Genomic DNA, 16,773 nt, shown 5'->3' on the forward strand with positions numbered 1-16,773 from the left:
CCCAGAGAACCTACTGGATGCTAGAGCCACACCTCCAGCACTCCCCATGCTGGGACACAATCCTGGATTGCAGCTGCAGAGAGGAAAGCTGAAAGAGACACTGAAGCTTCAGTGAGGACCGCAGGCAACCTGGGGCAAAACTGCCTAGCAAAACAAAGCAATGCAGTGCACTTGTTTTAACACCAGGATGGCACGAGGAGAAGTTCCACTTGGGTTAGGTGGCTGTTGTTCATCAGCAGCAGATGCTGTAATGATCTGCTAGGCCTGTGACTGCCTGCTTCAGCACTCTGTCACCACCCTGTCTGTGGTGCTGATGGATGGCACCCGTACCAAATCCTGAGGAGGAGGATTTCACAGTCATACAGAATATGGAGATTTCAGGGCCACTGGATACTGAAGTGGTTATGGGAGTGGGCTCGTGCAGGACATGGCCTCTCCTATTGGCATCAGCCCATCACCCCTTCCCCAAGTGCCATCCTGGAACCAGGTGATGCCAGGTGGTGTGACCTCTCAGTGCACTGCTGAGACATGTCTGGGCACCTTGCACCCTTCCAGGCACTCGTGCAAGAGGCAGCAATAGTACACCAGTGCCAAGGGCTGGCCCAGGCAGTGCTGGCCTCTGCTCACCACTCCTCAGACCTGGGCCGAGTTCAAACTGCTGGGCTGGATCCAGCTTTGTGCTGGTGTTGGGATGCCCGAGGCTTGCAGCTGGGTGTGCTTCCCCAGGGGAGGTGCCCTTGTGTGCTGGATGGAGGAGTAGAGGTTTGGGAAGCTAGGCAGGGCATGGGTGGGATACAGATGTTACAAGAGGGTGCCCTGAACTCCTGCAGGAGGGAATGCAAGGAAGTTGGAAAATGTTGCTTAATTGCTGTCCTGGGCCATGCAGGCTGGAGGTTACCTTCATTTTAAGGAGTGTATTTTCCACAAACACAACAATTTCCATTTAAAGGCACCCAAGTGACTGAAATTCCACCGCTTCCCTGCTAAGCTCCCTGCCTTGTTGTTGGCATTCCCAATGCACTGATGAACACAAGCTTCAGGTATGAACCATGGCTGCAGACACATAGCAGGACAGTCCCCGCTCCGAAGTTATTTCCCTGCTCTGTTTAGAGCTGGTGCCTTGTTTGATATTTTCCAGGATTTGGGGTACACAGGGAAAATCTGGTATAGCAGTGGAGCTCCTCTTGCACTCCAGCACTTCCAGCTTCTCCACACTGCGAGGTGTAGCACATCAAAGGCAAAGACCAACCACTGGCTGCACTTTAATTATTCACTAATTTGTTTTTCAGGTTCAATAATTGCCACACATAACCAGAAAATTGTTTTCCAGCGTATTCCTGAACTCCATTCTCTCCTATTTTTCCTGTTCTTTGAGGATGTCACAGCACCAGCTGTTATCTGGCTTTGGATGGTGGCAAAAGCTCCCTGCTTTGCTGTGTTTGGCACTGGATTGCTCAGTTCATGCCTGCCCTTTGCAGTCAGGGGAGTATCTCTGCCATGGCTCTGGACATGGTTGGGAAGCATCCCTGTGGCACAGCCTGAGACACCCCAGTCCACAGGGCCTACTGCTCCCTGTCCCACACTGCACAGCATCTGCTGTCCTGATGGGAACTCTGAAAAGGTGCAGATGGAGGAATAGGGTTTTTAGGAGAATATTAAGTAAGGGCTGGGGGGACTTGACTATAGGAGAGCTTTATCCTGACTAAGGATGGAGACAAGAGAATGGAATATTTTAATTTCTCTTCCAATCCTAATTCTCATAAATCTGCTTCCAGCAAAAACACCAAACCTCTCCTTTAGGGACACTCTGAGGGGTAAGAATGGCAATACCATTTGGACCTCACAATTTTCATAGTTCTCTGCCCTAATACATGGCAGTTTTTTCCCCAGCATCCCAAACAGGGAAGAACTCAGCAGCCATGGGCAATCTGGACCACTGGGGGTGGGACCACACAAGACACCAGGCCACTAATGTGACCAGCATGGAAGCTGCCTGTGGGCATCCTGCCTGGCTCCTCCAGGATGTTCAGGTGCCAGCAGGGCCCTGAGAATGGGAGAGGCACAAGGAAGATGCCAGAGTGGCTCAAACCCCATCTCCATGCATAGGCAGAATCTCCAGTTGTAGAGCCAGTCCCTTCCCTGCCCCATCTTCCCAATGGATGCAATGCAGAGCAAGCCAGCCCCAACACCACCCTGGAGAGGCCAGTTGCTGCTGTGGAAATTACCTATGGCGAACTCGTCAAAGGTGAGAGTGGTGAAGTTTTTGCCCAGAGCATTCGTGACTGTCAGAGTCACCTTGTACTTCACTGTCGAGAAGAGCTGGAGGTATCTGATGTGACACCTGTTTTTGGGAACAGCATCCTTCTCACAGACCATGTCTTTCGTGCCGTGTCTGGAAAGCAGAGGTGAGAAGAGCTGTTACCTGTGGATGCAGCCAAGCTGCTGGAGGAAGGAGGCAGATTGTGCAGCTCTGCATCCCCACTAAGACAATAGTCCCCATGCACTCACTCTTGCTGCAGACAAAAAACTCCTTTCCTCCTGCCAGGAAATTGTGTGGGCTCCTGTGTATGAGGTTTTCTCCCAAGCCTACACAGAGGCTTCAGTGAACGTCCTCATGCTGGCCCCAAGGAAAGAATGGGACCCAGCTGGGGTTGGTGTGGGTCTGACCCTCCCATGGGAGGAACAAGGTCTCCTGATGGTGACACAAACCTCAGAAGATAATACATGGCATCAGCCTGTATAAGGGCTGTGCCACAACTCTGGCTCAGGGTAGGGAATGATGCCATGCCATGGCCAGTTCTAAGTGAGAGACACTGCTGCTGCCCAACAATAACCTGCTTACACCAGAAAAGAGCATGGATGTGCCAAATGTGCCAAAAGCTGGTGGGCACAACATCACTACAGACAACTGGTGCAGAGAGGATAGTCTTGGGAAGCATGGAAAGGGGATCTGAGGAATGAGGACTTTCCTGGTCGCTTCTAAGGAAATTTAAACTTTCTTGGCACAAAGTCCTGGTCTCAAACATCCAGTTTGTATGTCCCCAGAAAATCCTTCCCCATGCCCATTTTTGGGATACTGATACCATATGCTCAGCACAGGTCAGAACCTGACTGTGACTGCCGCAAGACTTCATGGCACTACCTGAGACCTGCTCCAGGCTGCGGGGACTGAAACTCACCCTGTTGCACCCTTTCTTCCCAGACACTTACATGACAGAGATGTTGAAGGAGTTGGGGATGTAGGTAGGAGTGGGCAGGTGCCAGCTGCAGTAGAAACCCTTCGGGTAGTTGTTGGACCGGCACATCAGCACTGGCTCCTTTGGGGGGGCTGCCAGGGAAAGAGAAAGGGTAATTACCCACTGAGGTGGGGTCACCACCAAGTTCTGAGCAAAGGGATGACCCTCCACTTCCAGCTGCTGTCAGACTGGGAGGGGAGAGTTAGCAAGGGGAGCCTGGCCTGTGTTTATCAGATGCTGGAAAGATCTGGGGGTTTTTGTCCCATGTCTTCTGCTGAGGTCCTCCATGACACCTAGCGTTCGGCTGGGCTGTGCAAAGCTCACCTTCTCCTTGGGCAGCTCACTGCTTCTAATGAGGAATGGAATGATAGAGATGGTTTGCAGGTACCAGGGGAAATTGTCTTCAAGGCTGTGACAGAGATGTTGCTGATGAGGAGGAGGTGCTGCTCTCTTGACCCCATTAATCTACACTGCTCAGAGCTTTCTCTGCCACATCCCTGGGGAGTGATAAACTTATTGAGGGATGATCCTCCAAATGATCAGAGGTCACCAAAGGGAGGAAGAAGGACCATTGGCAAGATGAGGAGGAACAATGTGAAACCAGTGGAGAAAATCCGGCTCTGCAAGAGGACTAACAGTGTTAATGCTTTTGGCATGGGGAAGAGCATTCCTGTCTCTGCTACACTGCCTCCAAAGAGACACAGAGGCAACAGGAGACAGAATGAGAACACCCAGTGGGAGCAGCCTTCTTCTGGCCTCATCAGCTGATCCTAGAGGTTAGAGGCACAAGAAGATTTTAAACCCAGTGATGTGTTCACACTGTACTTGGCTTTCCTGGATGCATGTGCAGTGCACTCTGCTTTTTGCAGGAGCACAGCAAGGGCTTCAGGAAAGCTCTGCAAAATGCTGAGGGACGGTGCATGTGAAGAATGAGATCTGATACCGTTGGGCTGATGAATTTTACCCTTGTTGTTAAAAATCTTACCTGATCTGACACCGAAGTCAACTCTTCTTGGTACCCAGGCACTTGTACTTACTGTTAAGAGCAGCAGTTTGGCACAGTGCCTTGCCATAAAATACACCCTCTGGGCTGGATGTGCATCAGGATTCCCCTTGGAAAGGCTGTCTGATCCTGTGGTGTTCCCTCTCTCCCCTCCTTTGTTAGCCCTCATCCCCATCCATCCACTGCAAATATCCCAGGACATGCTCTTCTCTCCAAGCAGGAGGTTTGAAACAAACTGAGCAGACCTGGCAGCCTCAGAGCCTCTTCAGCCCCACAGCCCGGCTTCTCACTGGAATGACACACGCGGGGGCACAGCGTTCTCGGGAATGAGCTCCAGCTGCCACTGGAGTCTACAGGCTACTACGGTCTGCAGAGGGGAAACTGAGGCACAGGCTTTGTGCACCCCCGGCGGCCCTGGGGCAGGGCTTAGAGGGCGCAAGCAGTTGATAAGGGAGCCAAGTGCAGAAGAGTGAGGAAGCAGGGAGCAAGGAGGAGAGGGAGAGGGAACGGAGGGGGCCGGCGGCAGGGAACGTTGCGCCGCTCCACTCTGAGTGTTCCTCCTAATGGCCATTTCAGCCTTCAGCCGACAGACGAAGGCCAGAGCCTGGTTAATGAGCCTCCCGGTTAAATTATTCAAGCAGACCCTCCACATCAAAACAGAATGGCTAATCGCAAAGCCAGAGACAAGGGCCTGATCCCTGCTACAGCCCCATCCTCTTCCTCCTCCCCGCAGGCTCCTTAACCCCTTCCGTGCCTCCCCTGGGCGTGGCGGAAGCAAGGGCAGCATCGCTGTTTCCTGGGTGCAATGGGGGGGGGGGGGGTTCGGAAGATGTCCCGGAGGGGCTGAAGGGGTGCAGGGGGTTTGGGGACAGTCTCTGGGTGACCGGTGACCGCGTGGCGGCACTGTGGGCTAACAGCACTCGCCCGGCATCCGGCAAACCGGGATGGGGCTGGGAATGCTGCTTGGGAATGCTGGGGACGCTGGGGACGCCACCGTAGGCGACTCGCACACTTGCTGCTTGTGCTCAGGTGTTTCGCCCGTAACCGGGAGTCGCCGGGAAGCCGGGCTGAAGCAGGAGAGGCTTTTTCGAGCATTCCTGGAGTCCTGCAGGGTCGAGCCCTACCAGCACGACCCAAGACGCTGCACTGCTATGCGCCACAATTAGTCCATCTGAGGATAATTTATAATCCGGCGTCTCCAGTATGACGCTGGATCTGGCTCTTCGTGATCTGCGCTAATTCCTCCACTGAGAAGGCTGGGGCGGGCTCACACCTCCAGGTTAATTTTGCTGGGAGGCGGAGGGAGGTCTGCACATTCTGTATCCTGCTTCGATCCCCACTCTGCAGCAGCCTTTGAAGATGCCCCATTTCCACAGCATGCCGTGCTGCCTTCTGCTTCGAGGCTGGTCCCCAACAGCAGCCCCAACCTTTTGTGTCAGCATGCTCCACCTCTTACCCTCTGGTGTCTTTTAGCAAGCCAGAGGTGGAAGGAGAGACTGGGAAGAGAGACAAAATTATCCTCTCATATCTGCCCTCCTTATGCAGAGTTCAAGCACAGATGCAGCCAAAGGGAAGCTTCTGTATGAAGCCTGTCTCAGCCCAACATTTGCCCTCTTTTTCTGGGCAGACACAAGCTGTGTCACACAGACACTCCTACAGCCTCCATCTCTGCAGAGCCATCAGTCCCAGAGCAACAGGCATCCCAGGAGGGATTTGTCAGGCAGGTACCCCACTTTCCACCTTGACGGGCAGAAAGTTCATGGCAGAGTGTGAGACCAGTGCAGTATGCTACAGGGGCCTGTGACCATGACACCACATGGGTGACCATGGCCAGCACTGCCAGGCACCACAGAGTTTAAGGCTGCAAGCCCCTTCTCAGCTGCCTTGCTGCATCAGGAGTGCCCACCCAGCCATGGTGTCTTCTCCAAACTGGTGGTAGGTTCTTCATCTCCCTATGGGAGCCTGCAACCTTGCTCCTCTCCCCTCCTCTCCCAGGAAAGGCACTTGCTGGCACAGCTCATGCTGCCCATCAAAGGCTCTTAAAGACAGCAAATAAAATTGCAAGCTCCAATCGATCCAGCGCGCTGTAATGCTGTCTTTGGAGGTGGGCCAGCCCATCAGGCCAACAGAGAGAGCAAGAAAGGCAGTGGAGGAAAACAAAGCCATCAAAGGTGCAGGATTAAAGGCTTTTTCTGCCCTGAGGTTTTAGGCAGTGCTGCTGCGTGTGGGGTGTCCTGCTCCAACCTTCTCCATCCTCCCCCAGATGATGTCCAGCTCTCAGCACCTGCCCCACACCACAAACAGCCCGAACAACAGGTTGAGCTACTTGGGCACTCCTCCCTGGGCTCCTGCACACAGCCTCCCTAATTCTGGCAAATATTTACATTCGTATTGCTTAATGGAGCTGCTGAACTCTGTAAAAGCAGAGTTCTTTTCCTTTTGCCACAAACAGTGCCTGCCCTCTCTAATCTGTCTATTAACCTCCTGCATGGCAGTGAGCCACTTCTCCCATGTGTTCTGCTGATGTCCTCTCTAAAAACCCAGCATGTTTAATGCCTGGCTGTGGCAGCTTCCCAGAGGCTTGGGTTGAAACCAGCATCAGTACAAAAGCTCTGGGTGAGGTGAAGAAAGGCTCAGAGCTGAGCTCAGGGCTGAGCACATGCCACCTGGGCACACGGCTCACAAACTATGAGATGCTCCAGCAAAATCTGGAGTCTGCCACAGCAGTGAAAGCTGGTGCCAGGGTCATCATCTATGCAGATCCCTGAAAAGACCAGTGGCAGGGATGGAGTTGGCTTTCCCACCACAGAGTGTCCCATGCTTTGCATCCATTTAACTTTGTCTTTCCAGCTTTTTGAACATAGCTGTCACTTGACCAGCTTCAGCACTTCTGCTCAGCTGAGGACAGCACCACAAGTGGTCCTGAGGGATGAAACAGCTCTGGATACACCAGCACAAAACCAGATTTTTGTTTCCCTCCTCATCTCTAAGGCCCAGTTGTCCATGTACCCTCGGTCCCACTGCACAGGGGAAAAGCGTGACCAATCCATTTTAGAAACCACTAAAAATTATCTACAAGAGCTTTTCATAGCTCTGCTAGGTCATGAGATAATGGACATTAAAATCATGACACTTTAATATATAGAAAAGTTATTTTAGGTCACTTTTAAAGGTTTCTGAAATGGATCAGTTATAATTTTCCTCTCCTGCTGAGGGCTGAATGTACTAAAGATGCCTTGCTCCACAGGTGGAGGAATACAAAAAATAGCACCAATAAAAGTTTTAAGAGGCCTCTCAAACACTTCTGTAGGAGGTATTTTTTCTGGTGCACTCGGGGCACATTCAAGCGCTGGGCTGATGGGGGATAATGAGCCCATAGTGTGCTTTTGGAGTCACCTGCATAACTCATCATCTCAGCCTTGGGCCAGCAAAAACTCCAGGGTCCATGACAGCAGCATGTGCTTGAGCTAGAGGTACAGCTGTGACACAGCCTGCCTGCATATGGGCAGGACCCCCGTGCTGGCTTACACAGGGGGACAACCCCACAATCAATGCTGTTCTGCTGCCAAAATCCTGCTCTTTGCACCCCAAGTACCCACGGCAGGACCAGATCATCATCCAATGACTTTTTTCACACCACTGGTGGTGGATATGTACAAATACAAAAAGAAAGCTACCTAGCTGACCAAAAGCAAAGTTGCAGAGGCTTGAACAGCACAATAAGAATCCACCTAAGCATAAGATGCCAGCACTGAGCATGTGGGCACAAGAGCAGCAGACCTTGCTAGTCCACGCACGCATCTACACAGATGCTTTTGTTAAGCACAGGCTGGCTGCCAACACGATGTATTATTTATCTAACACCACTTTTTCTAAAAGCCTGTTTGTGTATAGGAGGCTGGTAGGAAACAACAAAGAAAACAATGATGAATAAAGCATATTTCTACTGCCAGGTGTATATCAGGGGAGCATCTGTCTGCCATGTGCCACCTGCACTGGAGTGCAGCATGGCTATGGCTGGGGATGGTCCCTTCCATGGACCCAAATGTTTGGGTGCAACTGTATTTTGTTGCTTGAGAAAGGGAGGGAGGTGAAGCTTTGAATTTGCTCTGTTTCCCCTTGACTGTCTGTTCTTGGGTAAGTGTGAGGATGAGAAGGGGTGCGGAGGACAGCAGGTGATGCTCCCTATGTTCTAGGAACATCATGTTCATAACTACCACTTCTTCAAGAAGGATAAAGCAGGTGTTCATTTTTGATGTGTTGCTTTTGTGTTTTTTCTTTTTGTTTTGTTTTGTTTTGTTTTGCTTTTTGTAGTTGATGCAGCAAAATTCATTTGAGAGAGAGTTAGAGAACCCAGAGGTGCGGGGGCACAGGATGAGATGGGTTTGTTTCTCACTGACCTCCTAGATGACCTGGGCAAGTGATGGAGACAGGGTTTATGTCTCTCCCATTCAGTCTAAGCCACCCCAAGCTTAGCAAGTGGACATTTTCAGGGGGACATTCCTTTCCCTTGAAATTAGACACTGAAGATATATCCCTCTGGAGTGTGAGGCAACCCAGCTGATCACCAGAGCTGCTCACATTCAGCCAGCATCTAGCCTAGCCTAGACTCAACACTGCAGCACCTTCCTGGTAGCTCCCAAAATGGGCCAGGGACACCTGCAGCTGTAGCGAAAGACCCCTCACCCTGCTGCCATCTAAGAGCCATCTCCCCAGCCTCAAAGAGCAAGAATTTATTCCCCAAGAAGGTGCTGGAGAAAAAGGTGGACTCAGCAACAGATAAATTTCTAAAAGGTCTTATTTTACATTGAATGGGGCTCATAAACCAAGCTATGGATTTTCTCATTTCCCTTGCAGAAAATTCAGTGAGCATGGCAAGAGGCAATGCTGTAAATTTTTGGGCAAGGTGAAGAGAGGGAAGGGAAGGGAAGGGAAGGGAAGGGAAGGGAAGGGAAGGGAAGGGAAGGGAAGGGAAGGGGAGGGGAGGGGAGGGGAGGGGAGGGGAGGGGAGGGGAGGGGAGGGGAGGGGAGGGGAGGGGAGGGGAGGGGAGGGGAGGGGAGGGGAGGGGAGGGGAGGGGAGGGGAGGGGAGAGGAGGAGAGGAGAGGAGAGGAGAGGAGAGGAGAGGAGAGAGGAGAGGAGAGGAGAGGAGAGGAGAGGAGAGGAGAGGAGAGGAGAGGAGAGGAGAGGAGAGGAGAGGAGAGGAGAGGAGAGGAGAGGAGAGGAGAGGAGAGGAGAGGAGAGGAGAGGAGAGGAGAGGAGAGGAGAGGAGAGGAGAGGAGAGGAGAGGAGAGGAGAGGAGAGGAGAGGAGAGGAGAGGAGAGGAGAGGAGAGGAGAGGAGAGGAGAGGAGAGGAGAGGAGAGGAGAGGAGAGGAGAGGAGAGAAGAGAAGAGAAGAGAAGAGAAGAGAAGAGAAGAGAAGAGAAGAGAAGAGAGAGAAGAGAAGAGAAGAGAAGAGAAGAGAAGAGAAGAGAAGAGAAGAGAAGAGAAGAGAAGAGAAGAGAAGAGAAGAGAAGAGAAGAGAAGAAGAGAAGAGAAGAGAAGAGAAGAGAAGAGAAGAGAAGAGAAGAGAAGAGAGCATCCCACTTGGAGCCAGTGGCAGGGCAAGCTCCCAGTGTGATCACAGGCTCACTGGAGTTTGCTCCATCCTGCAGTGCATGAGGCCACACTGTTTCCAGCACAGCAGAGCTGCTCCTTAAACCTGACCATTCTCCAGCCTCCAGAAAATTATCAAGCAAACCTCACAGTGTTGATCTGTGAGAGAAAGGAGGAAAGAGCAGAGGGGCTCTGGCAACTCTGACATGGGGTGGGCTGACTGTCTGGAATGGCAGCCTTTGCTGGAGGTGCTCCCCAAGGTGCAGGATACTATGGGAAGGTGATTTAGGCAGGAGAAGCCATCTGGCATCCCAAGCCCATGACAGACCCTCTTGCTCCCATTCCCTCTGGCAGCGCTGGTGCTTGGCAGCATTGCTGTCCCAGGGAAATGCCCATCCTGCTGAGCACACCAGCACTCCAAATGCAGCTGTGCTCCTGGAGGTGGCTTTATTCCCGTGGGGCAGCATTCTAGGCTGGGTGCCTTAGGGAGTCATGCACAGCAGGGATGCTGGACACCTGCACCCTTCACCTGGGACCACACCACAACAGGAAGTCCTTTCTGATGCCCCAGTCCTCCACCAGAAACCAAAGAGCAGCTTTGCTCTGAAACAATATTAAATATTGAACAAATGAATGCAAACCTGTTATCTGGGATAATTGTGAGTAAATAAAACATTTAACCAAACCAAATGCAGCTGTTTCCACTTGGAGCCGGCACAACAGCAGGGAAGCCAGCTCAGCTACTCTGCATCCTCGTAACGGCAGCTGATTATTGTTTTGTGTGTAACAGTAGCACCGCCAGCCCTGGAGTGGGGCCGGGGCCACGGTGCTCAGCGTGGTACCCCTGGGATGGGTACAGTGGCAAGGTGGGATGCGGCAGCACAGCAGCATGCCGGGCACAGGAAGTTCTCTGCTGTGCTGGGGTTTGCTCATCAGCCCAGGGAGTTCACGGCGAGACCGGCTTTCCTCCCCCAACACCTCTGCGAGGGGATTTGCATGTAACATAAACCATTTCAGAGCCAGGTCACTGGTTTGCACAAATCCCCGGGCAGTAATGACCAAACCTCGTTACCTGCTGCTCTGGGATTGACTGTGCCGCGCCCCTGTCCAGCTCCTGGAGACCTGGAGAGCAGTCTGGGGTAAGGGAGTGTGCAGCAAACGAGGGAAAAGTGCCGGCAAACAGGGCCTTGGGAGGCTCCGGGGATGGAGAGCATATCCCTGCCTACAGCTCAGGGCTGGAGCATTCCAGGATGCCAGTCTGCCATGCCCAGACAGCAGGGAAGGGAGAGCAGGGGGCTGATGTGATGTTTCTGCACATTCTCAAGGCTTTCCACAGCTGGGATTTGGAAAGGAGAGCTTCGTGCCCCTGCAGCTCCCACCCATCCAGATGCTCTTCTAAAATGGCTGGGAAAGATGAAGGGCATGGAATACATGGGATTTTCCAGTCCCTGCCAAAATAATTTCTCTTTCCAGGGGACTATTCTCCTCCACATGGGGCTGGATGCACTATGCCAAGGCAATGCAGGCACAAGATGTTTCCACGTAACACACGAGTTTCCCAGAAACTGCTCCACACCCCAAGGAGGTTGTGGTCAGTGCACATGGGAGCACATCACAGACCTGGTCTCCAGGGAGAAGTAGCTGCCTTCCTTGGTTCTCCTTGGTAAAAGGTTTGACCAGGGCAGCCTGCAGACCCCTGACAAACTCCTTTGGGAGCTCAGCTGGAAAAGCCATAGAGAGGAAACATCCTTGTGTGCTGAGAGGAACGACTGTGCCTTTTTTGGCAGTGTAGGGGGAATGCAGGGTGATCCCAAGGGTTCTTTGGGTATCAAGGACCCCAAGGGTCCCCTGCCTCCATACCTGCACTGCATGCAGCAGAAAACTCAGCACTCCCTTCTCCCCTTTTCCCAGCTCCAGGCAGAAATTCACTACACAGCCTACACCATGCAATGCCCCTGCCCCTTCCATCACCTTATTTAACGGCTGCAAGAAAACAATCCATCCTTTCTCCAGATGGAGAAAACAGGGAAAATACCAGGTGTGATCAGACACAACTGGGACCATCAACAGCCATGTATCCTTGGCAAAGCTGTCCTACCAGCACTCCTGGAAGTTATATATTTATCCAGGAGGAGCCTCTGGAGGGAAGCTATAAGCACTTTGTCATGTACTGAGCAACAAGCTAGCCACGAATATTACCAGCTATCTCCCAACGGGGGAGTATGGACTCGCTTTAACAGGCAGCAGCTCTCCAAAAATGCCTCCTCTCTCTTCATCTCTCTTGGCATGCAATCTGGATATGTCCTCTTCTCTGCTCTCTTCCCCAGTGAGGGAGGTACCTGCTGGCAGAGAGGCCTCTCACCCCATAGGAAATGGAGAGGAAGAAGTAGGAGGTTTCTGACTCTCTCTGCAGCACAGAAGAGTATTTTTGGGCTTCTCCTGTCTGGGCAGAAGGAGCTGATGGGAATGGTTAGTAAACAGACATACCCCCTACCCACTTTCTTCTCACAGCTGTACTGGCTTTTGCATGTGAAGTTCCTTTCTTCCAGCATTTATCAAAAACCACCCTCTCCTTTCACCCACATGTTCTGCTAGGAATATGCTGCAGTCTGTTCTTCCATCCCCTCACAAGACAGACCCCATGATGCCCTTGAGCCTGTACTGACTGCTCTACTTTGGATTCAGTCAGGACAGGGGGCTTAAAAGTGGGTATCTGTATCACATGGAGCACCAGCTGTGGGCACAGGCAGAGAAGCCATTTGCTCATCCTGTGTTTGGCCATCCTGATTGCATTTGGGTTTGCTCATGCAGACTCAGCATCCCCTGGTCAGCGACTCACATCCTTGGGCCTGCCCTTCTGCTCCATGTGATTTCCTGGTGAGATGCTGCTCTGCTTCTAGGGCTGATCTGCAGCCTGTGCCTGTGCCTCAGCTGCTGGGACCAGCTGTGAGTGTGTGAGAGCCCTGTCCCCTGCAATGCTGGTGGCTCTGCCCAGCTTCATGTCATTGTTGCAGTCCTGCTGGGAAACCAACTGCAGGCTCCTTGCCAAAACAGCTGGGCTGGAGCCAAAGGAGATGCTGGAGGTGGGTGTAGACAAGTGACCCAGGACCAGAAGGAGCTTCTCCCCATGCTGTTCCCACCCTGGATATGTGAGAGTGCTCCCAGCAGCATTCAGCCTCCTTTGGTGCATCCAGAGAAGCCACCTGACTCATCCCCCCTCTGCTTCTGCATGATACACCCTGGCAAAATCACAGCCCAGGGCCATGGTGGGGACGGAGCTGATATGGACATCACAGGGGTGGCTCTGGTTTGTGGTGCTATTCTGGCTGCTCAGGGATGATGATAGCCCAATAATGACATGCATTTGGGAAGATGCCTAATTTATCATAGGAAATGAGGACTTCACACCAGTCCTTAGCTGCTCACTCTCTGGCTTTGAGAAAATACCAGTCAGACGTATCACTAACAGTAGAAGTGTTCCCAGTTCAAGCTGAAATCTTCCCCTGTGCTGGTGGTACCTTAGGGTGGAGGCAGGAAGAGCATCAGTTTCTGTAGCTCATCCAAAATATGTCCTTCAAGCAGATGAAAACAAAGGGGTGTGACATTTCTGGAGGTGTTGGGCTGCAATACCAGCTCAGCTAACAGCACTGCTCAATACCACTGCTCTCTTTACTAATGTCTGTTTTTTTATCCTCAGGCCCGAATCAGACCATGGCCTCATGCTTTTCTTAAGGCAATGAGGTCCTTGGGATGATGTAAGTCACAGAGCTCCGTACTTCATTTGGAAGTAATAGCTGTGTCCTTAACTCAGATGGCTTCAAGGGAGGTCGCATTATCCAGCCCATCTGTAAAGAAATTGAGCTAAAAAAAAAGCCCTTTGCTTTATGAACATGACGTTCATCTTCCTCACATCCTGGCTCGATGCTTAAATCCCCACTCGCAGCAGGGCAAACCCCAGGGGATATTTGTGGCATGCGCGGCTGGGGCAGCTCCAGCTAGGGGAGGCCCTTCCCACCCATGTGTGAGAGCCTAGCATTTGCAAAACAAAACGTGAGGCACAAACCAATTCAGTTACTCACAGAGACTGTTTCCACCTGCTCTAATCACCACCTTTGCAAGGTTGTTTTCATTTTGTTCCCTCCCTACTCTCCCCAGCTCCACTCCGCAGCAAGCACCTCACTGAATTCCCCTAATCTCCCCTTTAGGTCATACGGTATCTTTTAATTCTTTAATCAATTTTCCTCCGGACTCCCTGTAATTTATCAATGGTCTTTTAACAATGAAACCTCAGAAGCAAACACACCTTCCCTGGGAGTATCAGCACCAGATCAGTGACAATAGCAGCATCCTTGCCAAGTCTGCCCTGACAGTGATAATCTGGATGCTCAGCACAGCCTCTCCTGCCTCTTGGAGGACAGCAGCCTGCCACACATCCTCTGATTTGCTTATAACAAAGAAGAAATAAAAAGCACTTAAAGCACTTATTGTCATATAAAAATATTGCTATCAGTGTTTTATTTATTTCCTGAGGAATGGTGTGAACCCCCAGCACAGAGCTCCCCCAGGGTGGGCAACCTTCCTGCACACTCCAAGCACCACAGCAGGGAAGGAGCTGTGACCCAGAGGATCACAAATCTTTTTTGGGCAGGATAAGGGGGCCAGGATGCTGGGATGGGAACGATGCACAGGTGGTTGGGGCACTGCTGTTTTTTTAGGGAACACACCACACTGTTCATGCAGCATCACTGCCCAGCACAGTGGGAGATGCTTGGGAGACCTGTGGCAGAGGAGAGAGGAAGGCACTGTGCCCAGATACCCCACTAATGGTCTGGGAGAGATTTCTGGCTGTGTTGTGGTCTCTGCAAGGGGAAGCCTAAGGCTGCTCTTTCTTTCCTTCCCTTTCTCACTCCCTCCAAGGTCAAACAGTCCTGGACTCTCAATAAAGTGTCACAAGGGCTCCAGGGGATTTTAGAGGCATTTGCTAGGATTTCAGCAGATCTGAAGCATGACTTCACAGGGATGGAGGGGGAAATACCCTAGAGCTTTGGAGAGAAATGTTATTAGAGTCACTGAAGGATTTTGCTGTGCTCTCTGAAGTGTTGCACAGAAAATTATAGGTAAAGAGCAAGCCCTGTGGTCTGGACCTTGCCAGCAGCATAAGGATGCTGTGGTGTCTGGGCTCACATGAGCCCCACTTCCCTATCATGAACCAGGAGCACAATGCAAACGCCTCCTGCAACAGGATCTCTCCTCTTGATGCACACAGATCCTTCTGAGATGAGGTGAGCAGCTGGGACAGGTCTGAGAGCCAGGACTTGGCTGCAGATGAGAGCTGCAAGGATGTGCTGGCAAAAAACAGATAGGGCAGAGCAGTCTGGGTATACCCAACAGCTTGCCATCCTCTACTGGAGCAGAAAAAACAGCTCTGACTGGGTTAATGCCAATGCAGTTAGGTCTGTCCCATGGTGTATAAGTCATCAGCAGCATGGGAAAGAAGGCAACATGCCTAGAATAAGTGGGGAAATGCTGTGATACTGCCAAAGTTTTGACCCTTTCCAGTGGTGACATGAGGGTGAACCTGGACAGGATCCAGTTTGGGAAGACTTGGGGTTTTCCTGCCAGAGGGAGATGCTGGAGGCATAGCATTGGTACTTGTCCCATTCCCAGAAGGTTGTTCAGAGGCATTTCTGGAGAGCAGATCCCACAGCAGCACCCATGGCTTTATGGCAGAGCAGCTCAAACCATGGCCCAACACAGTGAAACTCAAATGACTTTTGAGGTCCTAACTCACACATGCATCTCAATTGCTTTCTATCCTGCTTTCTGCACTAATATGGGATGGAAATGCAAGAACTGTGCCAGGACCCACTGGGCAGATGCACTGTCTTTGTTTCACCCCCATGCTGATGCTTTACTTGGACACTTGAGGAAGTTTGTAGCTCGAAAGCAGCTGTCGCTATGAGCCAAATGGGTTGCAAATGTATTGGCATGTGTTGTGTCATCTGCAGTTGTGAATAGGATACATTTTCCAGGGAAGGGGAAAAGGAAGAAGAGGACGGGAATGCTTAAATAAGCAAAACAAACATTTACCGCCCCTTCCAAAGCACTACACCCAAGGCAATAGATTATTTATGGAAGTTTGGTCTGGAGCAATAACCTGCAAGGGCTTCTCACAACAATGCAGCTGGATTCAGATGTCAAACCAAAATCCTTAGCACTTAATACCTTCAAAGTCTGTACACAGAATGGATGTGTTGCTGGTCCCAGTGGAGGTATTGTGGGATTTGTCTCTCATTTCACCACCAGCCCCATTAACATACTATTTCCTGCTGCCCTGGAACTGGGCAGTGGACCTCCCTTCCCGGTGACACCTATACCATGCCTAAGCTCTGAAATGATGCAGGAGTTGCCTGCCCATGTGGGAAATGCTGCAAGGCTTCGGGAAAGTGGTAGATGGGAGAAAAGTGTCCTGTGCCACCTTACAGTCACCTTACAGGGAAATGGAGGCATAGAGCAGTCAATAGAAGGCTGCTGAGGATGGAGAGGCTGACAGAGGATGCCTGCTAAATCCCTCAGCCCCGAGTGCAGTTCCCTGCTGAACCCCAGGTGCTCTGTCACCTCTGCAGGCATTTGAGCACTGCTGAGCTCAGCACCCATGGGTGGCTGAGCTGCCCAAGCCCCAGTCTCTTGCCTGGCCCCAGGCAAGGCTGGGAGATCTCTCCTTGCCTGCCTGGCTTCCCTGCAGCCCAAGCAGATGTTCTGGGTCCTGTGTCCCAGGACAGATCCCAGCTTGATTTATTACTGGACGTGACTTCTGGAGTTTGTCAAAGGCACTCGCTCCCCCTCCCCTGACTTTTCCCACACCCTTCCCATTTTGTTTTACGTTCACTTTGTGGTCTCCCCACCATAGCTTGCAATAAACAGAAACTCATTTCCAGTA

General features: G+C 51.7%; 1 protein-coding gene across 1 annotated transcript in view; it reads right to left on the reverse strand.

The window, feature by feature from the left end:
- Positions 1-16,773, reverse strand: part of CNTFR (ciliary neurotrophic factor receptor) — a 200,828-nt gene that overhangs the window by 18,694 nt on the left and 165,361 nt on the right. Inside the window, 2 exon segments of the mRNA XM_053932577.1 lie at positions 2,226-2,392; positions 3,211-3,328. Coding sequence (XP_053788552.1) covers positions 2,226-2,392; positions 3,211-3,328 — 285 coding nt within the window.

Source organism: Vidua chalybeata, chromosome Z, assembly GCF_026979565.1.
Source record: "Vidua chalybeata isolate OUT-0048 chromosome Z, bVidCha1 merged haplotype, whole genome shotgun sequence".
Classification (NCBI taxonomy): domain Eukaryota; kingdom Metazoa; phylum Chordata; class Aves; order Passeriformes; family Viduidae; genus Vidua; species Vidua chalybeata.